This window comes from Pezoporus occidentalis, unplaced genomic scaffold (assembly GCF_034315485.1).
Source record: "Pezoporus occidentalis ecotype Australia unplaced genomic scaffold, CSIRO_AGI_Poc_V1 ctg59, whole genome shotgun sequence".
NCBI lineage: Eukaryota > Metazoa > Chordata > Aves > Psittaciformes > Psittacidae > Pezoporus > Pezoporus occidentalis.
Window position 1 is genome coordinate 3,918,423 of NW_026915932.1, and position 23,424 is coordinate 3,941,846.

Genomic DNA, 23,424 nt, shown 5'->3' on the forward strand with positions numbered 1-23,424 from the left:
TTACTTTTTTATAGATTAAAATTAATTTCCTACCTCCTTAAGTCTTTCAGTGCTTTTGGGAAACAGTATTCTGTTCTGTAAACAAGCACTTAAAATCTGTCCGATTAGTTTCTGGCTTCTTCTGGATATTTATTAGATACTTTTCTGTAACTGTATATATACCTACCAATTTTAAGGTAGCTACGAAGAAAAGCAACTGGGCAGTATGTCCTTTCAGGCAGGTCATTTCTCTGTGCTTGGGCTCACTTAAGTACTTTCTTGGTTACAAGGTCTGCAGTCCCCTTTCTGGATCCTTAAAAAAAAAAAAATTTCCTTTCCATCACTCACAAGATTTTCCTTTTTTCCAGGACTTCTTTTGCTGGGCATCTGGCAGGGATTCTTGTTGGATTGATGTACACTAGGGGACCTCTGAAGAAGATTATGGAAGCCTGTGCAGGTATATAGTTTTGTTCAGTTTATAAAATCTGCATGAGAGACACTTTTATTTTTAAAATTCAGAAAGCCTTGCATACAGAAATCCAGGCCATTCCAGCAAGTTTTTAGGCAATCTGGTTTTTATGTGTGATTACTTGATAGGTTGAGTACTTTATTCATGACTGTGCCATCAAGATGACCATGGATATGGTGTTTGTACAGTGGGAAATTATTTGTTCAAATATGTATGCTCTTCACAGGAGGTTTTATCACAGTTTGGTGATACAGTCTGTAAATCATGTGTATTTAGAAGTTTTAAGTGGACAAATAGAGATCGAAACATCAGATTTCCTACTCCACTGAAGCACACAGGTGTCAAAGTGTTGCATGAGTTTAATGTTAATATTGCATTTTCTATGGCTATCTGATGACTGTTAGGACAGTCAAGCATCCGATCATGCTGCCTAGGGATGTTCATCAGTCTCCATCCTTGGATGTTTTTAAGACTTAACAAGATAAAGCCCTGACTGAGTAACCTGATCTCATAGCTAATCCTGCTCTCAGTAGAGTCAGGCTAGGAACCTTCTAAGGTCCCTTCCAAACTATTCTAGGATTCTGTGATAAAATTCATGGTACTGCTAGTGACACATGCTATGGAGATCCTGTTGTGTGACTTAAGACCTGGAGGAAGGAGTGTACTAGTACACAGGTTGTCATCTTCTCCTGTGGACGAGAGCAGAAATAGTACAATGTTATTCCAGTCCTCAGTTTTCTGTGCATTAACCTATTTGTCGTGGTTTAAACCCAGTCAGCCATAAATCAGCCACGCAGTCTCTCTTACCCCCCCCCCCCCCCCCTTTTCTTCCACCAGAGGGATGGGAAGGAGAATCAAAAGAATGTAACTCCCACAGGTTGAGATAAGAACAGTCCAGTAACTAAGGTACTAACACAAATCACTACTGCTACCACCGATAATAATAAATGATAAAGGAAATAACAAGGGAAGAGAATACTGTACCACCTGCTGACTGATAATACCCAGCCCGACTGAACACTGACTGATACCTAGTCCAACCCCACAGTGAACTAGCCTTTCCAGGTAACTCTCAATCACATCCTGGGCATGATGTGCTGTGGTATGAAATACTTCTTTGCTCAGTTTGGTTCAGGTTTCCTGTCTCTGCTTCCTCCCAGCTTCCCCCCCTCCCTGGCAGAGCATGAGGCTCAGAAAGTCCTTGGTCAGACTAAATATTTGAGGAGTAACTAAAAACATTGGTGTTATCAGCGCTGTTCTCAGGCCAAAAGTCAAAACCACAGTGCTGCACCAGCTACTAAGAAGGAGAAAAAATGACTGCTGCTGCTGAACCCATGACACCATTTTTATCAATGAACAGTCTCAGTGCAGAAATTATCCATTATATATTCTGGAGAGCATTTGGTAGGTTGCTTCCTGTACTTTCAGTCTACATGTTGCTTAATGGCACATTACTATAAAATCTGGAACAACATACAGGCTTACCAATACTATATTCCCTCACTAAATGCTAAAAAAATTGATAGATACTCATGGTTTCATATTTGTGTCTGATGAAACAGACTCTGAAAGAAAGTATTTTAAACTTGATTTTTGTATTTTATGAAGACAGGTGTGATTATTTTATTCTAATAGTACATGTGTTATATTTAGGTGGCATTTTTTCAATGTCTGACCCTGCCAGGCCAAGGGATTACTATTCAGGTAAGTTCTCTCACCTGCTTACCTAAACACTTACTCCAGCTTCAAAAGAATAACTTTTGTTAATGATAGAAAACCTGATCTGCCTGATCTGGCAGTTTTATCTGTTCCATTCTAGGACTTCCCCTACTCACGAGGGAATTTCTTCCTTTGAACACTTTTTGTAAACCATGTAATTTACAAGGAAAAAGCCCACTCCTCAACAGAATAAATTTAGGCTTTCTTCACAGTATATAGATGAATAGTTAGAATACTGGCACACTTTGAATATAGCGCATTTGATTCACTTCTTATGTAGGTGGAATAATTATATGTGGTGTGTATAGAAATAATAGGTGGAGGCCTTGTCTAGGAGGGACAGGAGAGGAGCCAGCTGTGAGAGGGGCTATGTGTTGGATCAAAGCTGAGGGATGTATAGCTTAGAGCATGTTATCTCCTGCAGTGATTTTTTTACTCTTTCCTAACCACCTGCTGTAAGAGCAAGATAAATATGTAGTGATACCTCCCTCAAATACTTGCCACTGTGCAGTGGCTTGTGCCTTAAGATGTTCTCAGCAGCAAGTTCTATGGAGGAATTTTGTCTTTAATAGTCTGTGGTAGATTCTTCTTTTATGAATTTGTCAAAAGCTCTTTGAATCTCCATGAACTTTTTTAACACCTACATCGTCACAGAAGAATTACTTCACAGTTTACTTTCTGGTGTAGAATCTGTCATTTTTGTTTGCTTTGCATCTGCTAGCCGCTAATTTCATTTGATGCACATTAATCCTTCTCTAGGAAGGGAAACTAAAAGAACCTAAACCTTCATTCTTCATGTACTTCATATTCTTTATGGTTTTATCGAATTCAGTCCTCACCAGGATTGACTCACCATAGTCATCTAGTTTTTATCTGGTTGAAAAGTTGTCTATATGGTTACTTACACAAAAGCTATTTTGTATGGTTGATCATTCTTACTATTCTCTGATGCTTAGTAATGCAGGAGTTTTTATTTTTTTAATAGTCTTTAATAAGCAATATGTGCTTACTCAAACCACAATGAGCCAAGGTGAGCACTGGTTTTATTTTTCATGGTAGATTTTTGTCTTCCATTATCTACCTCCAATTTCATTATAATGAAATTAATTAAATAATTAAATAATTCCCACAAGTGAGATTAGGCCCTTGAATATTTTTGAAGCACTTGTTTTGTACTTCCTGACCAAAAGATATTGACCTACTTTCCTTACCAACAGCAACAAGGATTGTAATAACTTAAATTTACCCAGGATTTCCATTATTCCAGTTCTCAAGTAAAAAACACTTAATCTAAAGGCTAGTAAAGAAATAAAATTAATATTTTGAAATGAAGTGAGATGTGAACATAGCCTGTGTAGTGAGCGCAAGCTCCGTGTTTCCATGACTGCCAGTGTCAGCCCAGCTGAAGATGTTTGCCTACGTACACGTACTGTTCAGTCTGTCAGAGCCTGGGTGTGCTGCTTGCATTGCTCTGTATTCCATGTTCATAGATGCTCAATTTTCCTTCAGTATCCCAGTACAGCAGGGTAAATGGGAACTCTAAAAAATTTATGTTGGTAAAGGTACTTTAATGGCTAATGAAGATAAGAATTTGTACTTGACATTTAAACTCCATAATCTACTGTACAAACACCAGCTGCTTGGAGCTTGGGTGGGTGTAAAAGACCACCCCTGTGATATAGGAGCAGACTGTGAATAGCCTTTTAATTTGCAATATGTCTGGCATCTGAGAAAAAAAACCTTCTATATGCTGACAACAAGGAAGTCTGTAGCTTTTTGCATGTCTTGAGCAGTCCCCAAATAGCCATGCTGTTCTGAGTTTTTGTGGCAAAAGGAGTGTAATGGAGAGGGTTAACCTGAACTATCTTGTCTTCCAAGTTTGGCTTTAGATGTAACCAAATTTTTGATGTTTTTTTTTTGGTTTGGTTTGGTTTTTTTTTTTGGTAGGTGGTTTTTTTTTTGTGGTGGTGTTCTGGTTTTGTACTAAATAAATTTCTCTAAAATGACTTACAACTGCAGTTAAAAAAAAGCTACGTTTATGATAATTCCTTGTGTACATAGTTTGTAATTGTCTTTCATCCTATTTATGTGTTTATGGAAGATTCAACTTTTTGTCTGGTGTATAATACATGTAAAAAATTTGGCCATCTGTGAATTAGGAAAAGTCTCTTTGGTGTCATGGGCTAATGCCGCATTTCTTGTTTGATTTTTTTTTTTTTTTTTTCATTTTCTGATATTGCTGATTTATTACTATTTGCTTTTAAATACCTATTTAAATAGAAAAAGATAAATTTATAATCAGAACGGATTTCATAAAACTACAAGCAAAGGGCTTTATAAGAAAAAAAAAGTGTTTTAAAGTGTAGTTTTAACATGTTTAGTGTTTAGTAACTAAGTTGTTTTCTCTAAGTGCACTTTGTGAATACAGTATTAGGACGTTTATTTTGATTAATTGGAATACAAGCTGTAGCAGAAAAGATTAGGGCAAACTGAGCACTTATAACTTGATGACAGTGTAAAATATCAAACATATAAAATTTACAGTAATAGAACAAACTTAAAATACCACACCCTTCTTGTTTCATCAGATAATTTCATGCTTTTAGTATCAGAATTTTCGTAGTCTTCATTTATGCAGTTTTTTGAAGCCTTCAGAAAATAAATTTGTAGCTGAGAAAAAGTTTATTCAAATTAGCATAATGCAGAGGGAAATTGAGGAGACTACAGGAAGATTGCATCCCAAGTGTGTATGTGTAACAGTTAAATGGTATTCTGTAGCCAGTTTTGCTTTTCTGTAATATTGCCTCTTAAATGTAGCCAGTAGGTCTTAAAGGCCCTTAAAGTTTGTTGAAAATTGCTTTAATTCATACAGATGAAAAGACAAAAGTATTTTCTGACCAGAGGAGTTGATGGAGGGTAATGCAAAATGTTCACTACAAGACGTATGAAAATTCTCCCCATGTCAACTGTATGTTCCAAAAAGGAAAAAATTTGCAAACAGACAAAATTAAATCTTTTTGCTCTGTGTATAATGTATACATACATCTTTGTACACACAGGTGTATATAAAATACCTGTAGGAGTATGTGCATAATAGATATATGTGACCAGCAGGACGAAGGAGGTGATCCTGCCCCTCTACTCTGCTCTCGTGAGACCTCGCTTGGAGTATTGTGTGCTGTTCTGGTGTCCTCAACATAAAAAGGACATGGAACTGTTGGAACAAGTCCAGAGGAGGGCCACGAGGATGACTGGGGGCTGGAGCACCTCCTGTATGAAGACAGGCTGAGAAAGTTTGGGCTGTTCAGCCTGGAGAAGAGAAGGCTGCGTGGAGACCTCATAGCAGCCTTCCAGTATCTGAAGGGGGCCTATAGGGATGCTGGGGAGGGACTCTTCATTAGGGACTGCAGTGATAGGACAAGGGGTAATGGGTTGAAACTTAAACAGGGGAAGTTTAGGTTGGATATAAGGAAGAAGTTCTTTCCTGTTAGGGTGGTGAGGCACTGGAATAGGTTGCCCAGGGAGGCTGTGAATGCTCCATCCCTGGCAGTGTTCAAGGCCGGGTTGGACAGAGCCTTGGGTAGCATGGTTTAGTGTGAGGTGTCCTTTCCCATGGCAGGGGGGTTGGAACTAGATGATCTTAAGGTCCTTTCCAACCCTAACTATTCTGTGATTCTGTATCTGTATACTCCCATGTAGAATAGTGTGCAGTGTTCTGTTTTTCCTGCTTTTCCAGTTTAAGGTAGGGTATCACTTCCTTTATTTGTCTTAAGGTTCTAGAGCTTGGGATTTTTTTCTTTAACACAATAATTTTTAAGAAGAAATTATTTATCTCCTCACTTCATAGTCTGTGTTTGTTATTAATCACAGAAACTTCACAGGAAGTTATATATCGAATCCATATAACTGATGAGATAACGCAAGTATCTAATAGATGCTAATAATCCGAAGATGAAGGGAAATAGTAATGCTCAGTTTGTTTCATACAAAACCATTTTGAATTATGTAATTTTAAAAAAACTTGTGTGTGTTTTCTGTCAGAAACTGGCAATGTTTCTGTATTTTGGTTCTTCAATTTCCCTGTCCAGCTGTCTGGAAGAGAAGTTAAAATGTCACCCAAAGCTTTTAATTTTGAAGAAGCAAAAATGGAATAGAGAAATGGAACTTTTCTTTTTAGTTTTTTCTCAGTTTAGATTTTCTGTGCCCAGGCAAGATCAACTTGTGTTAAAAGGAAGAAAGCCTTGCTCAATTCTCTAGCCAAGTATATTTTTTCTTTTAAATCCTGTGTGTTTGGGTGTATTATGGGTTATGTTTGTTTTGACAAACTTGGTAAATGACCAGAAATTCTGGGTGGCAGCAGGATGGGAAACTTAGAGTGATTGTGACATTAGATGAGATCTATGGTGTGGTGTTTTTTTTCTAGGGGGGATGTATCTATGCAGTAGCACCATGTTAGCTGCATATATTACTGCAAAAACTTGCAGGAGTATTTTCTCACTTGTTTTCTAGGTCCAAACATTATTTGAATTTATGATGACATTGTTTAAGGATACTGGGGGAAAGGGGTAAGCAGGTGAAAAAAAGCCTGAAACCTACCTGTTGTTGCTGTTCTAGTGACATTAATAAGTTGTCCTAGTAGTGACAATTGCATGTTAAAAGGAGCTGATGAAAAGTATCTTTTGATTTCAGTATGAAACTTGTTACTAGTAACAGTTCTATGACACAACAATTAGAAAAAAATAAGATTCCATGCATCTTTTTACTGTTGTTTTTCTTTCTCCTATTACCAGAGTCTGGCTTTGTAAATTAGAAATTGCTTCATGGTATCTATTGTACAAGTAATTGAATTCTAGTATTTTTATCTTTTACAAGTTAAAATAATCTGTAGAAGAACGATAACATAAAGATGATACCTGATTCCACACTCTCCTACTGAGTAGCGACAGTTTATTTGCTTTATTTTGTATTTGTTTTACAGACTATTATGGCTATTCAAGTTACCAGTATGGAACGCCAAGGAACTATTATGATTATACAGGTGGGCTTACTGAAGAAGAGCAACTTGAAAGGGCAGTGCTAAACAGTCTTAATGAAAGAGGTAGGAATTTTATTGAGTTTTATATTTTATGATTCATACTGGGGAGGAAGGGAAGATGGATTGCTCATTATTTTCGTTATTTTGAAAAAGCCTTTGGAAACAGATGAAATTTTCCTGGTAGAATTTTTGAAGAATGCAGTGTGGGGAGGCAGTATCATTCTCTTGGTATAATTGCATTTGTTCATAACTGCTTACTGTTTCTTTACCTTGCTACTGTTGTAGTAAAATAAATTCTTTTATAAAACCAACCAAACAAACAAAACAACCAAAAACTTAAACTAAGTTGCTGTGCCAAAAAAAATATCTTGCAATACTCTAAAAAGTAGTGTGAAGTTCTATAATAGAAAAACTGATGTTGCCAATATTTAAACTTTGTGTGTACATTTTTGCTTATATAGAAATTTAATTGTCAAGCACTGTACTTGTTTCTTACTCTTCACACTCTTTTTCTACCATAAGGGAAGCTTATATTCTAGATAGCTGAAAGACCTAAAATAATAATAAAAAAAAAACATAGTAATGCTTAAAAATAAAAATGGCCTTTGTTTTTAACTGAAAGGTATTAAAGAAATTGGTATAAAATACATTCATTAGGATATATTTTATCTTTTCATAATGCAAGTGCACTTACAATGCAAGGGAACAAATGCTTTGTAGAATTTGTTTTTCAGTTTCTGAAAACTTCAAGGCTTGAGGAAAAAATCCCGTTTAATAGGACTGGTGGCACATTATTAAAATTGTCTTTTGCAAAATGTATATCACGCAGTTATGCAAAATTTTTGTGTTGAAGTGATAAAGGACAGAAATGAACATACTATACGCTGTGTGGAATTGAGATAGTTTTTCATATCAAACATTGCTTCCTCTTTAATCTGTTGTGTGTCAATATGGATTCTGGAAATTGAGCCAAAGGCTTTATGTGCTCATTAACAAGAAATCCAGATTTTTAAACTTGGTGAAGCTGTAACATCTTAATAATAGTAATAACCTTGACAATATTTCATCAGTGTCATCCTTCTCTTTCATAATCTTGATATTCTGTCTTCCTGGGTGCAAGGAAGTATTGGCTGATTTGGAAAAAGATACAGAAGCCTCTACTTGTAACAACAACCCTTAAAATGTGGAGCACCATTCATAAATGTCCACTCAGAAATTCAATGTACACCACTGTTATGGCTGTCAGAGAAATACCAGAGAAAATATGAAATGAATATCTTGACAAATCATCACTTTTACTATCACACCTTCTGTGATCTTATTATTTATTACAAATAATGTCTTATTATCTGGAAGATGGTTTTAAAAAGTCAGCAGATGAACTAAGATTGTGAATAGGAAAAGGCTTTTCCAGCTTGAGAAATTATATTTTTTTAAAGTAAATATAGCTTTTTGCTTTATGAAGTTCACATCTATTGTAAGAGTAACCTGGGAGGCAGAAGTACAGACTTTTGGGGGGGGGGGGAGGAGAGAGGAAGTGATTTTTTTCCTTTATCTTATTTTTTTTGTGTTCACCTTTGTTCTTTAAACGTAGTTCTTTCTACCTGTCCATCAACACTGTGAAGCTAGAAACATAAAAAAAAATTCCTACAGCAAGATTATTACTGCAGTTTATTTGTTCTAGAAAAGGTTGCAATCTGAGCAGTTGCGTTTCAGTCAAACTCTACTTAAGAAGCTAGTGAGAGTCTTAGCTTTCAAATAAACCAGTCGGGCAGCACTGAATCCATCCTGTTTGTCAACAGAAAATGAGTTACTGTCCATGCTCTTAGGAATAGTTAAAAATAAGCAAAGTCGTATTGATACGTTATCCTGTGTGATTTTGGGAAGGAGTGTGTCTAAAATGGGCTTTATTGTAAGGGGTGCTTTTTATTTTACTGTAATTTTGTACAAAACATTTTATATACTTTTTAAAAAAAAGTTTTTCAAAGCTTGTAATATTAAGAAGTGCTATCTGCAAGAATAAGCCATGCTTGTGGTATTTTTGAAACTATCAAGGAAACAAAATACAAATAGCAATGACAAATAATTACATAGCATACACTTTAAAGGCTTTTGCATTTAGTGTGGAACTACTGCAGCTTTCATTTGGAACCTTACATAATCAGCATTACTACAGGTAAGTAATTTTTGTCTGCTTGTTGTTTTTGGACAAAGATGAATTTTTGACTCTAAGAGGCAATATATACTCACTTGGTAAATGCCCTTTGATGAAACATGAGATAGAATTTAAATAGCATCTCTAAGTATATCTCACTGATAAATAACTGTGACATACCAAGTCCCATTTTTACCTTCAGTTTGTGACACCAGCTTTTCATAACATTATAGTAGTGTCTGTTTTCAGTATTAAGAGCTTTTAAGCCTCGGGTAAGTGAAGCGGGAAAATGTATCATTGTATATTTCTTCGAATATAGTTTGTGGTCAAATATATAGAGATGTTATCAGTGATTGCACAGGAGTGCTTTGATTTTGCACCTTTCCTACCTGCTGGAGCACTTTAGTTTGGATAAGACTTTAGAGCTGTACTCTTAAAATACTTCCTTAAGCAAGCTGCTTAAAGGTTAATCGTGCCTATAGGCAGGTGCTTATTTCACAAAGAGAGCAGTACAGAGCATGTAATTGATCATACCTGGTTTAGTGGCACAAAGGATGAGATGGAATTTACTGTACTAGGATATTCTTCCCTGTTGGTTAGTTTCAGAAATAATCAGTTTGTATGAGCACTGTCCTTTGAAAGTGAAACATTCTTCCCTAAAGCATGCCATTCACAGTTGCTTGCTATTACATGGATGATGAAACAGGTATTTAACATGAATAAAAAATACATAAAATTATAGAAAAATAAATGGATGTAAAAATCAGGTACCACAATCAAAATTTAGGATGCTGTTTTGTTTTTAATACTACTTTCCTTTTTTACCCAACTATGACATTTAAACCATCACAGTTGCCTTGTAGTTTGGACAAAAAGTACCATTGTAATTTTGACTTAATTCCCCCACCCACTCTTTTGTTGGACAAATGCATTTATTACAGTTTATAGGCCACAAAAATGCACCATTATGGGTTTAGAATGTTGATCCTTTCCTACAAGTTGTGTTAGTATCCTGCTAAGCTGTTAAAACAATCCCTGGCATAATACAGAATTCCCTGGTTTCAATTGTTCACAACTGAAAACTAATATGTATTAAGACATGCATCAAAGATCAGGAGTTGTTCTTGTATAATCTCATATATGGGTTATCTAAACCTACTATAAGGGCACTGCATATCTGTTTATTCTACATTCAGGCATTCTTGAACTGCAGTTCTATTTTTGTGCTCTATCTGGAAAACAATAGCATCTAATGCAACAAAAAAATTTCTAGGCATGTTTGAGATTTATGTAGGCATTAGTTTTAATACTTTCAAACTGTCATAATGATTTAGGTCAATTTAGGAAAACTAACTTGTTTATATTCTTTCCACTCCCAATTTTAGACATTCAAAGATATTCAGATATTCAAACAAGAATCTTTTAAACAGCATTTTTTTTTTTCTTTCCAGAGATGCTTTGTGAGTGTGTGGGGTTTCTGTTTGTTTGGTTTTTTTTTTTTTTTTGTTTTGTGGTGGTTTTTTTTTGGTGTTTCTTGTTTGGTTTGTTTTGTTTAATGTAATTCTTAGCATTCTTAGTCTCTTATTTCTGTGTTGGTTACAAATTACAATAATTCTCCCCTTTAAGTCAGGAAAATAATTTTGGATTTGATATTTAAGATACGATTTTCCTGTGAAGTTAAAATATATGGGTGTAATATTTGCTTAGTATATTTTTGGAGGTTAGTTTATATCTTTTTTTTGCTAGTATTAGCAGCCATCCTTAAAGTAACCCCAGTATAGAGAGTATACAGTATCTCTTATCTGTTGTTTACTTGCTGTTCTACTCAGAAAAAATATCTTCATTAGTGTAGGATGTGGATTTGGATTTTTCTTATGGTGGGTGTTGGTATTTCTTCAGATTGGAACTTGTGTCTGTCTCTCAGTCTCAATAATGTTAAGAATTCCATGCAGGATCATGTCTGCACAAAGGAATTTTCCTCTTTTTCTTGAGACTAAGTTTTTTTCTTAATGTGTAGATGGTAGTCCTTATAGTTTGTGATTAAAGAGAAATACCGGTAAGTATACATACATAGTTATTTCTCTTATATTTTATGAGACGGTCTATAAATGCATTTCCCTACTTCTAATTTAAAACAAAACAAAATAAAACCGCATCCACTCATAGTTTTTTAGATGGCCAAGGATGGACTAGTCATAGGTACATTTGTAGTTAGGAAATACCTAGGCATCTGGCTTATCCTTTGAAATTTTGAAGGTTCCCACTTTATGTTATCTTCTACTGAGACTGGACTTTTAATTAGTAGTCTATGAAATCTGCCAAATCCATGGAAGGTTGTAATAAAAATGAAACTTATGCGATAAGACTACAGAGAAATGCTGTATAATTAATTTCTTTTTCCAATCTGTATTGTTTTTCCTTCCTGCAATTGTAGGAATGCCAGTCATTGCATTTGATTATAATGGTTTTCTGTAGAAGTGTCTTAAAATAGATTATATGCTCAAATATGCAGTGCATGATGTCAGATTAAAATACATTTCATAAAGTCATATGGTAGAACTTGCATCTGATTCTTAAGGCTTCTTGGAAAAATGCTTTCACCCCTGAGTAGAACTCTTGTTCTAAATATCTTTCTAAATTCGCAGCTGTGCTCTGTGGTCCTGATCACGAGCACTTTCTTCAGGCAAATTTCCAGAATATTAAATCAGAAAATTTTTCAACAAATGCTTAAGTACCAAACCACTGGCAACAAGGATAGCGTGAGTTCTATTATAAATGGTTAATGAACGTATAGCAATATACTTCTGTCTGTCTCTTCATAAAAATAGTAGTTGATGTAGGATTCACTTATGTCTTAAATTTTGTATATTTTAGTGAGGAGCTTGGGGAGTGTTTAGTTTTCAAGCAGTGCTAGTTTGGCTCAGATACTAAAGTGCAGATAATACTGTTTAGAACCAATTGTACTTGGTTTGGGAAGAGACACAGGGGTACTTGATACAGTTTTGTTCAATGTTCATAGTGTATTCAAAAGTTTTGTATTGTGTAAAGGCTTCTAAAGAATTAGAACTGAGGAAATCAGTTTCTCCTTTTATTTTCACTGTCTTCCTCTTGTCCTGAATGCTACACCTTTTTCTTCATTTCTTCTGTCTTTAGGATTATTGTTACATGTGAATCCATACAGACCATTTGGCATCCTTCTAGGAGAGGCATGATTTCCTTTCAGGAGCAGTGTGTGGGGAGCATTCCTTCCAATGTCTGGAGGAGAATGTACGAATGTAAGAATGCCTTTGATGGATGAATCAACACTAGAAAATGTGCAAACTGCTAGTGTGGACCTCAGTAGTTTTGGTTTTTTTTATTTGCCTTTTCTACTTTCCTGTGCATTGTTTTCCTTCTGCCTTTGAACCACCACTACATACAGAAGGGAACAAGTTCAGCAGTTTTTTTGTAAATTGAAAGAGCTATGTTCTCTTAAAATAGTATTAACAGAAACTGGGTTATGGTCCAATGTACTTAAAAGTTGGTTATGCAAACGAATGAGGCTTTGTTCCCCATTTCTCTAATGTGCCTTTCCTGAAGAAGTCCTGTCTGTTGCAGTATAGAATAATGCCTAAGGATTTGGGCTTCCATGGCTGCAGCATTCCCGAGTTGTTTGTTAGAGGGATAAAAAGACAATATTTAAAAGTAGGGCAACATTTCATGTGAGTGATAACGTGTTTGAAGTTACGATTAAAGTGAAAAATTATGAAAATAGAAAATATTGAAGCATTGTGACACTAGTACATGGAGAATAGCTTAGAGCATAATTTCAGATTCAGTTTGACACCCTAAACCAGCAGGCCTTTCAAGGCTGTTTTGCTTGTGTTTTGTCCTGATATTTGCTTCTGCTTTGCCCTGGATTCTAGCACTATGCTAAGATTGCTGTGTTCAGTATTTAGCAATCTGGACATGCTGGCTTTCTTTTGCAGTGCAGCACATCTTTCATTCTTTCTATCAAATTCTTGGTAGTGTATTGGGTATTTTTGGAATCACTGCCTGAAGAGTTAACTTCCTTTGGTCTTTGGCAACAAGCTGACATTGTCATAACTGCTCTTGGGTTCCGATTATTGCTACAGAAGATTTTGAGAGAAGAATTAATTAATGATTTTATTTGCAATAAAAAGGTTTATAGTACTGACATAAGAAAATTATTCAGCTAAAATGTGTACAGAATGCTGGTTTCTTTTTTTTCTCCCTGTGACTTCCTAGGTAAATGCTTCTGAAAGTACTGCCAATGCAGCTGTCTTTTGGATGGTTTCCTTCTTGCCAAAGTTTCAACTGCTAAAGACAATTAAAATAGGAAGAAAATATGTTATTAAATAAATAGTTAAATCTTTGACTGTAGCTTGAGGTGTTCTTCTTGCATTCATACTACATCTATTATAAAAGCATGGTTTGCAAGTGGAGGTAGAGGCAGTTCTTGTAGTTTTTACCCAGGACTCAGTGATACTAATGGGAGTCTCTCCACTGGCTTCAGTGGCCTCTGGACTTTCACTATTTTATTTCTTTTCTGTGTTGTTTTTGTTTTGTTTTGTTTTGTTTTTTTAATACCCCTCAGTAACTTGAACTTTTTCCTTAAAGAAACAAATGTTTGTTTCACAGAGGGTTTGGAGGGTCACCTTCCTGGAGAACAGGCAGTTCTACTTAACAGCTGTGGGTATAATTAGAAGAAGCATTGTGTGTGCTGCATAAAAACACTGTCTTCCACCCTGGGGAAAGTGGGAGTTGCTGTGGAGTGACTCCAGTCTGCATTGGTGTTTCTGTTCATCCATCTGGGTTTTAGTCTTGGCATTGGGAAATGGATATTGTTTGAGGTTTTCTTTGTGCATCTTTGTTAGGCACGCAGAAATGCAGTAACGGAAAATCTGTGGTGGTTTTGGTTTTGTGTTTTTTGTGTGGCGGGGGAAGGTGGGGAGGGTTTGGTTTTGTGTGGTTTTGTGTTTTTTTGTTGTTTTTTTTTTTTGTTTTGTTTGGTTTGTCTGTTGTTTTTGTTCTTTTGGTTTTTTTTTTTGTCTGTTTGTGTTTTTTCCCAAAAAAGTGATATTTTTAACAAACTTGGTCTGGGGATGCTTTTAGAGGTAAATTAAGGTCAGTGAACATTTATAACCTTAGATTTGCTCATTATTTACTATTTTAACTCTTGTTTTATCATTGGATTTAGTCTACAGACACTTTATTTATTGGGAATCTCTTAAAAATTACATTCTGAACTTTTTTCTGAATGTCAGACTGAATAAATCAGTAATTTCTAGTAGCTTCAATAAAACAATATATATATAAAAATAACATTTTCATATTATATCTTGTTGTCCAAAATAATGCTTGCATCCTTGTGTTCTGAAACCTGTGTTCTGGTTTGCTTCCCTTCTATCCTTTGTTTTCTATTCGGAGTCTCTAGCTGGCATTTTAAAATAAATCCGATAATTTTAAGCATTACATAGATTCCCTGTTGCTGTCAGATTGCAGCAGTAGGATTTAGGATTATGCTCAAAAGAAATACACTGGAAAATTTTCCTTCATATTTAATCTGATATGCCTGTGCAGTGTTGTAGACATTGCGAGCAAGCTCAACATGCCCTGAAAGCTGGTTAGACATGAGCCAGCTCTGATCAAGAAGTCTTACTTTCATTATCTCAAGAAGTTTTACTAATGCAGTTGGTTAGATATAGCAAGCTTAAGAACAGTCAGATATGACCCTTTTCATTTAGTCAATTTTTGACACATTGCTGTGGCTGATAATGCTTTAAAGAATGGATACCACATTTATTTAGTACTTTTTTTAAACTTCATGTGAAGCAATTTTTGGATGAAGATAAGAATTTTGTTGAAAAAATACAGTTAAGTTTTAGGATACCTTTAATAACAGTTTTAAACAGAAAAACAGAGCCCATGTGCCTTTATTTACTAGAGAACTTGCTGTTTGTAATTAAATAATTTGCCAAAATTATTTCTGATCCTGATGGTATTTGGGATTTTTAGGGCTACTGAGACCCATTAGCACATACTGTTTAATTCTTGTTATTTTAGTTCAGTGTTTTTTTTTTAATAGATTATAAGTACACTAGTAAGGACATAAGTTGTGCATAACTTCAAAGTTCTAAGCAGCTCTGTAGAGGTAATGAGATTTAATTTGCATTCTTTTTGACAGAGAAGCTTTCAGCCTTTTCAGTTCTGTGTAACTGATTATCCTGTTTTGTTCTTGCTGTACTCCCTGTCTTAGACCTCATTTTTAGTGCCTTACTTCACTGTATTTTTGCCAGTATTCTTTACTTTGTCTATGCAGCTTACTGTAAAAACTGTTTCAGAGGAGAAAATACAGGTTATGTGAATAGCAAAATAAGTAATTTTAAGTAATTTTATCAAGTAACAAGTGTCTAAATATCATTTGTGGGTTGGAATTGGAAAACACTTCTAAACACTAGTGAATATGCCCTAACAAATCAACCAAGGAAAGAAACTGCATAAAGAGTATGGAATAACATGAGGCCTCCAATTCCAGATTTTTCAGTGAAGGATGTACTGCAGATGTTTGAAATAGATGAATGTAAATTGAAGAAACAAGGAAAAAGATACCTTGCTATTTGCAGCTGAACAAAAGACTTCTTCTAGATTATGATAAATACACAGCCTACCTGAATTTCTTCTTGTAACTGAAGTTATTCTTAGCTTTCTTACTATGAAGAGGAATAGATATCTATTTCTTAGCCTAAAGATAGGTTAAGTAGTCTATGTAGGTAAAGGGTTTTTTGTTTTTTGGTTGGTTTTTTTTCTAGTTGCTTAGCAAATGCCTTTAAATACTTGGGAATGAAAGCTATATTAGGTTTTATGTATCAACCATTTGAAGTTTAATAGTGAGTTTAGCCTGTGTAGGGGAACTAAGAGCTGGATAATTATTAGATGGTTGGGAAATGCAGTGAGATTATATTACATCATCTCTCCTGTAGTATTTTTAGCATCCAGCTAAATGGTAGTTGGAGGTAGCTATAAAACTAATTTCCTTAGCCCTTTTCTGGGGGCATCAAGTCCAGCAGTGGTCTATATCCTCTTATTTCTGCGTTGTAGTGGTGATTATTTGTTTCGAATGCATGATCTGAGTGTGCAGTTAACTTGTGGCTTATTCTGAGGCAGTTACTGATAGTGTTTAAAAATGTTACCAATGTGTTTTAACAACTTCTGTTACTTTAACAAGAGTCTTATTTTGTTGATATTGGTACCACAAAGGTGAGATTTTGAGGTATGATTAAAATAATCCTCTTTTAAAAACAAGGGAGAGAGACTCTGTGTTCAAGGTTGATCTCACTTGCTTATCTAACAATCTACTTGTATCTGTGCTAAAAGGAAACAAAATCTTTCAGGCTGTATAGCATGTCTGTATTTTGCAGAGAGAAAGATGAGAGACTCAAAGATTTTCTATTTTATAGGTTTTTTTTCCAGTTGTAGCTCCTGTCTGGCTTCTAGTACAACATAAAACAGTGTTTTGTTGGCTTCAACTCTTTCTGGAAGCCTCCTAGTCCTTCTGAAGTAGGAGAGGAGGAAAGATGATGTTGCATGTGTTCTTCCTTTCCTTAGGAATCTCTGTAAACTCAATAAATCAGAAGGTAGCTGCTTAATCTCGCCTTAAGACAGCACACTGTGCATTTGACTCTAGGTTCTTTGTGCCCTCCAGTTTACTACTTCCAATTCTATATGCATCAAAAATACCTGATTATGCATTAAAAATACATGTTTAGATGCTTATAAAAACTGAGAGAATGCCTTAAGTGTTCTTAAATAGAACCCTAAATATTGGTATTTTGTATTAAAAAGTAAGGTAAATCAGGTGTATACCACAGATATGGAAATGTGATACATAGTATGTAATCTGTAGCATGCTGAAGAGTAGTTTGTGAACTTTAATTATATCCTGCCATTATATGAGCTAGCAGGGCATACTATTTATAGAAGAAATGCGTTACATAAAACTGGTATAAATGAAAGCCAAGCAAGTGTTCTAAGTTGGTATGACGTGATTAAATATTTTCAAACCACCAGTGCTAAATAGGATTAATAAATAATATAAATCTTACCTATTTTAACCATCTTAACCTGTTTCCTGAGGAATGCCATTCTGGGACCCCCAAAGGACATAAACAGATTTTTTTTTTTCTTGAGAGGTCTGTACTGAAGGGTTCCATATGTATTCATCTTCCCACACATTTTTTCATATTTCCATTCTCTTCATTTCAGGAGGAAAAAAAAAGTAGCCTTATCTTTGTGAGCCACAGGAAAGTTACCTAAGGGTGGAGACAGTGATGGTTTATACTGTCTGTATTTACTAGAAGAAAGGTTTGAAGGGGCTGAACAGCCATCCTCGCTTTGGTGATCTATCTTTAGACTTGAAACAGTTCCTAGAAAAAAGGTTGGAAAAGGTTGTCAGGTCTGTGACCTTTTAGGCTAATGAATACAGTATTTCTTACTCCTTTGACAGCAACATAGGTACAGATGCTGACATGATTATATAATCAGACATGATAATACAGAAGATGCAGTTGAAGCTATTGAGCTGGGTAAAATGGTACCATCTACATGAGATGATCCTAACTGTCCCATTTGCAAGTACCCAAACTAACAGTCTTTGAGCATTTTGCTGGCTGCAGAAAACACAATTAGCAGAAAAAGAAAAGGAAATCCTACAGTGAGCTTGCTGTGAATTATAATACTTAGATATCAATCATAGAATGATTTGGGTTGTAAGGGACCTTCAAAGGTCTTGTCCAACCCCCCTGTAATGTGCAGGGATATCTTCAAGTAGATCAGGTTGCCCAAAATCACATCCAGCCTGGCCTTGAATATCTCCAGGGATGATGCATCTACCACCTCCCTGGGCAACCTGTGCCAGTGTTTTAGCACCCTCACTGTGAAAAAATCTTCATGTCCAGCCTGACTCTTCCCTCTTTTATATTAAAATCATCACTGTTCATCCTATCACAGCAGACCCTGCTGAAAAGTCTTTTCCCATCTTTCTTATAGGCCTCTTCTAAGTACTGAAAGGCTGCAATAAGGTGTCCCCAGAGTCTTCTCCAGGTTGAACAAACCCAACTCTCTCAGCCTTTCCTCATAGGAGGGGTGCTCCCACCCTCTGATCCATTTCTGTGGCCCTCCTCTGGACCCTCTCCAATAGGTCCATATCTTTCCTGAACCTTGGCTGTGCTAAGGCTAGGCTTCCTGTCATTCACACCTTTCAAAGGCCGGGAAAATCAAGCCACTATTATCTGTGTGTACACTTGTACATTAAATTATTATATCTGAGGCATCTGTTAAGGGCTCTCTTCTTGGAACAGACAAGTCTTTTCTGTCAGATCAGAGCTCTCTGCTTTTTAGTTGGCTGTATGGTACTCGGTTAAAAAGAGATTACCATTTGTCTGTACTTATCCTCCACAACTGTTATTTATATGATTATTTTCAACAAAAGTAAGAGGGTTTTGGAAATGAGAAATTTGTCCTTTGCATGGGCATTCAAGTGTTTGTGTAGTTTGGTGTTTGTATGGGTAACATGTTGACTAGTACCAGGAGGATAATGATGCTGAAAACTGTAAGCTAGTCAAGTGAAATATTCTAGGTTCTAGTCAGTATGCAAAAGAAATGCAGGCGCCCTGCTTTGTCATACCATCTCTATGTATTTCCTACACTTACATTCATTTATCTAGCAGCATCAGTATTTATCAAGCACCTAATTGCACATTCTGCCGGTCAGACTTTCACAGTTTGATAGCTTGATAGATTATTCCTGAAGCTTACAGAAACTGTTGTGCAAACCTTATTATCTAATGTAAAACTAAGGCCATTATTTCAGAGAGGAGGAAAAATCAAGCGAGTGTGTTTGATGTTACACTTCTGTGGCTTGTACTACAAGCAGAACTTAAAACCCATGTGGAGGCTTTGTCTGCGTGGCTCACCCTGTAAGGTAAGATTTTTTTTTCTTCTGTTGAATTTCAGGCAGGGGAGCAAAAACCACACACTTCACAGACATTCTATGGTATTGTTACACTGACAGGATGGCATGTTTCAAATTGGCCTTACGTCTGATATTGATGATTAGAGGGCAGTGTATAGGTGAAGACTAAATGGATGGCTCATTTGCACTACCATCTGGCTCAATAAGTTTTGCTTTGCTGTCAAGCAAGGCTTGCTGTGCCACAGACAGATCAGTCTCTCTGGTGTTTCTGTGAAATCTGTGTGCTGCTTTGTGCAGTGGTCTGTTTGCATTTGCAGTGAGTTTGGATGGAGGTTCACATTTTGTATTCAAAAGAGAAGTTCTGAATTATATTTTAGATTCATGTAGCTAGAACTTCTAATTCCAGTGATGTCAAATATGCCCCTTTACCTGAGTGCTGTCTTCATGGCACAGAAGTTGTCTTCAATTCTGGGGCTTGGGTTTTCTTTTCCTATTATCTACTGATAAGAAAAACTAATACTTCCCCTTACATTTGGAGGCTTGCCGTTTCCACCAAAATATTCTAAGTGATGTTGTTGCTAACAATGTTAGGGTTTTTTTCACCTCCTCCTGTCTGCTCTTCTAGATCGTGCATCAGGTTGACTGCATTTCAGTATTTGAAGTGCTGATCTGGTGCAGGGGGCTATAAGCTTATCGCTGTTACAGTGAAAAGCCTCAAAGAATGTACTGTGTGTGTCCAGGTGTTATAGTGTGGTGCTGCAGGTGCCTAAAATGAGAAAAATAGTAGACAAATTTTATTTGATAAAAAGGCAAAACTTAAGAGGATTCTTGCATAGAAGATAGCTGTATTAGTTGTTTGGCTTCAGGGTTAAGATGTTGGTTATGCAGTTGTTCTTGTTGGGACAGATGTTCTGCTGCAAAGCACTGTATACAGTATAGCAAGTTCTGAATTCAGGACTGGTTTAGTGAAGGAAAAAGGTATCTGTGTTCCAGTGGGTTTCACTTTGCTTTCCTCTTGATAGAACCCAGTGTGACAGAGAAACTGCTAGATGCTGGCAAATAATCCCTAGGTTTCAAACTATCCAGACAATAAACAACTCCATAATTTTCAGTGCAGCAGTTTCTCTAGAGCCCATCTGTTTCTAAATAACCCTATTTCTGCTTACAGTGCAGAATACTTTGTAGGCTGGAGATTGTCCTTATTTCCATGGTGGCCTGTGCAGCTCCAGTGCCAGCTGCTGGGTGAGCCAACGATGTCTCTGGACCTGGCAGGAGCACCCACCCACTGCTGGCTGCCTCCCTGCCAAGATATGGTGTAAGGCTCCAAGATGTCATTATTTAATCACTTTCTTGCTTGCTGATGGAGACTTATGCACATAATTAAATGTGTGAATTTAATATTGTGTCCTTTTGTTTCATTTCTTGAAGGAGGAGAGAAAGGTGGCAGAGTTGTAGCTGTCATCTTGAGCATCCTTTACTAAAACGAATAGATCTGCATGGGTTCCAAGTTGTATTATTTGTATTGCTCCTCAAGCATCCCTGAACTGCTTAAAGCAGCTCAGTGTGTAATGTTCTCTAGCTTTTTTGTTCTTCTCTACAAGATGCTTAGATCTTTCAAAACAGTGCTTCAAGTGTGAAACTCTGTTTATTAAAAAAATAAATAAAGCAGGTAATAGAACTTAAGTTATAAACCAGAAGTTTCTCTTAAGAACCAAAAGGATAATTAATGGGTGCAGAATTTTCGGTCCAAAGTCTCCAGTCTCCTATAAGGTATGGCTGATAGTCTTATATAATGATACATTTTTCTTTCTGCCTTTCTTGCATTTTTTTTAAATGGCTGTGTTAAACATGCCAGTAACTTAAATCCAAAACTTGGAACTTGACTGGAACAGAAAGAATATGACAAACTCTAGTTTATTGAGAGATTCCCCGTGTTAATAGTATCCTTCGACTTGAGAAGACATCTGCTCAGTATTTTTGTTTTTTCTGTGTTGTTTTAGTCCAAGAGTGCAAATTTGAATAACAATCTGAAAATCTGTGTTTGTTTTGGTGTTTTTTACCTAGTAAAAATGGTCTCATAGGTCAGCATAAACAGTTTCGCAATCATCTTTCCAAAATTGATGTTATGGTTACTGTACAAGCAGCTCCCCATGTAAATCTTGATGTAGATGAAGTGTTGAAGGAAGACTGGGAAGTGAGGGTAGGCAGATGCACTGGCAGTCCAAGCTGATGAGTTGTGTGTGACTGCTTTTCCAAGCGCAAAACATTCTCAGTTTTCTCAACTGAGAGATGCTGCTTCTTGATAGTGGGGAAAATAAATGTTAAAAAGTGAGGACAATCAGTGTTGTCACCTCCATTTCAGACTGTGTGTCTCTGAGTAATGAAATTCAAGGTTTTGATATACTGAGTAAACTTTGAACCAGTGCTTCGTGCATTATACATTATGCCTGTAGGGGACTGTAGGTTCAGAGTAATGTGCTGTAATGTATAACTGCAGTATTTTGGGCATATTTACTTAATATTTGGATGAAAAAGTTTATGGTTATTAAAGTTGTATCTGTATTGCACTAATGCAGGTTTAGTTAAACCAGTGGCAATTACAGACATCTTGTTTTGGTCCAAAGTCCTATAATTGTAAACTGCAGTAACAAAAAGCCTGCAAAACCCACCAGAGTGACAGGAAAGGTGTGGAGGATCTTGGTCTTCTTTATTCACAGAGCACAGTTCTAGTTCACAATAAAATTAATTTTAAAATATGCCGTGTAAGGGTTAGTGTGGTGTTCTAACTTTTTTGTACTATATTATTTGGTTTGATCTGTCATCTGGTGTTACAGCGGTTTTTGAAATACTTCAAATATAATCTTAAATTCCATTAGTCTTGAAATTTTTTTGCTGATGTTTCTTGCACAGAAGCCCAGGTGTTGGTTAGGTAAAAGTGCTAATTCATAAATATTTTTATTGTAATTAAAGTGTCAAGGGGCTATTTTGGGTAACAGGATAATTAAAAAATATATATGTATTAAAAAAAATGTATTTAAGCCTTCATATTCAGACAACTTCATTCTTCACTATTGTTTGAGGTAAAGTGTCTTCTTTTGAACGTAAAGCTTTTCAAAATACATTGTCAGTCTTTTTTTTTTGGTTCAACATAAAATAGCATTTTATGTCTATTTACAGCATCTGATTCTATTTCTAGTGATTATTAAAGCACATCTTATATTTGAAGTGTTGAGCGTATTTTATGGAGACTCTGCAAGTATTTGTTTTAACTGTAGAAGTGGTATCTGATTTCTTAAATAAAAACTAACCAGTTATGCTATATAGAAAAAGAAATGTTTTCATGAGAAAACCTTGATATTTGATTGAAAATGTCACTACAGAAAAGAATTTAAAAAAATGCAAATATTTTCTTAATTATGAGGATTAAAAAAAACAATAAATATAACTTCAGCTTTACACTACAGTTTTGACCCTGTTTGGTGCAGCCTTTGTGCAGTCAGGGTCATGATTAAATTACTCTTCATATATCAAAATTTCTATCTTTCAGCTATTGCTATTATTGTATTCAAAGTCTACCCATAAAAGTCAATATAAAGACACATTAGGCTTTTTAATGTTGTATTAGTATTGATATTATATATAAATAATACTATGAAAAGCCCTTAGCTTGCTGATTCTCTTTTCCATTTATTCATCTCAGGTATTACATACAAATAAAAAAAAAAATTAAGAATCATAATGATTTTTGTCATAAATTTTGTTGCCATGACAACATAAACATCATTGAGAATGTTGTAATGAATTCAGTGTTATTTAACAATTTCTTTACTTACTCTTAGATGATAAGGGAAATACATGCAGATACCTTCATTTGTGTTCCAGGTTGTACCTGCAGTTCATAAATGTTGACTTCAAAAGATTTATTGTGCTTTCTCAGGCCTTTTAATTAGACATTTCTGCCCTATTATGAAAGGGTCTGACGTCTACCTTGCATTGAGTCTTCCAATGTGAAGCTGCTGGGTATTTTAAATTTCTAACTTAATGATCTTTGAGTTTAAAAAAAACCCAGCTCTGTAATCCTATGTTTTTTTCTA

At 35.7% G+C, this 23,424-nt stretch overlaps 1 protein-coding gene and 1 long non-coding RNA gene across 4 annotated transcripts in view; one reads left to right on the plus strand and one right to left on the minus strand.

Moving 5' to 3' along the window:
- Positions 1–23,424, plus strand: part of RHBDD1 (rhomboid domain containing 1) — a 46,225-nt gene that overhangs the window by 18,721 nt on the left and 4,080 nt on the right. The window contains exons 4-7 of one of the 3 annotated variants that reach the window (XM_062638907.1): positions 348–436; positions 2,102–2,152; positions 7,146–7,265; positions 12,511–13,915. In XM_062638907.1, coding sequence (XP_062494891.1) covers positions 348–436; positions 2,102–2,152; positions 7,146–7,265; positions 12,511–12,569 — 319 coding nt within the window. In that variant the 3' untranslated portion in view covers positions 12,570–13,915. Of the gene's footprint in view, positions 1–347; positions 437–2,101; positions 2,153–7,145; positions 7,266–12,510; positions 13,916–23,424 lie in introns of those variants that run through there. The other 2 variants (XM_062638905.1, XM_062638908.1) reach the window with 2 other exon arrangements.
- LOC134174198 (uncharacterized) lies at positions 13,576–17,603 on the minus strand. The gene is made up of 2 exons (XR_009968549.1): positions 17,463–17,603; positions 13,576–13,677 (listed from the first exon to the last, which is right to left on the minus strand). It is a non-coding gene; the product is annotated as an uncharacterized LOC134174198 (long non-coding RNA).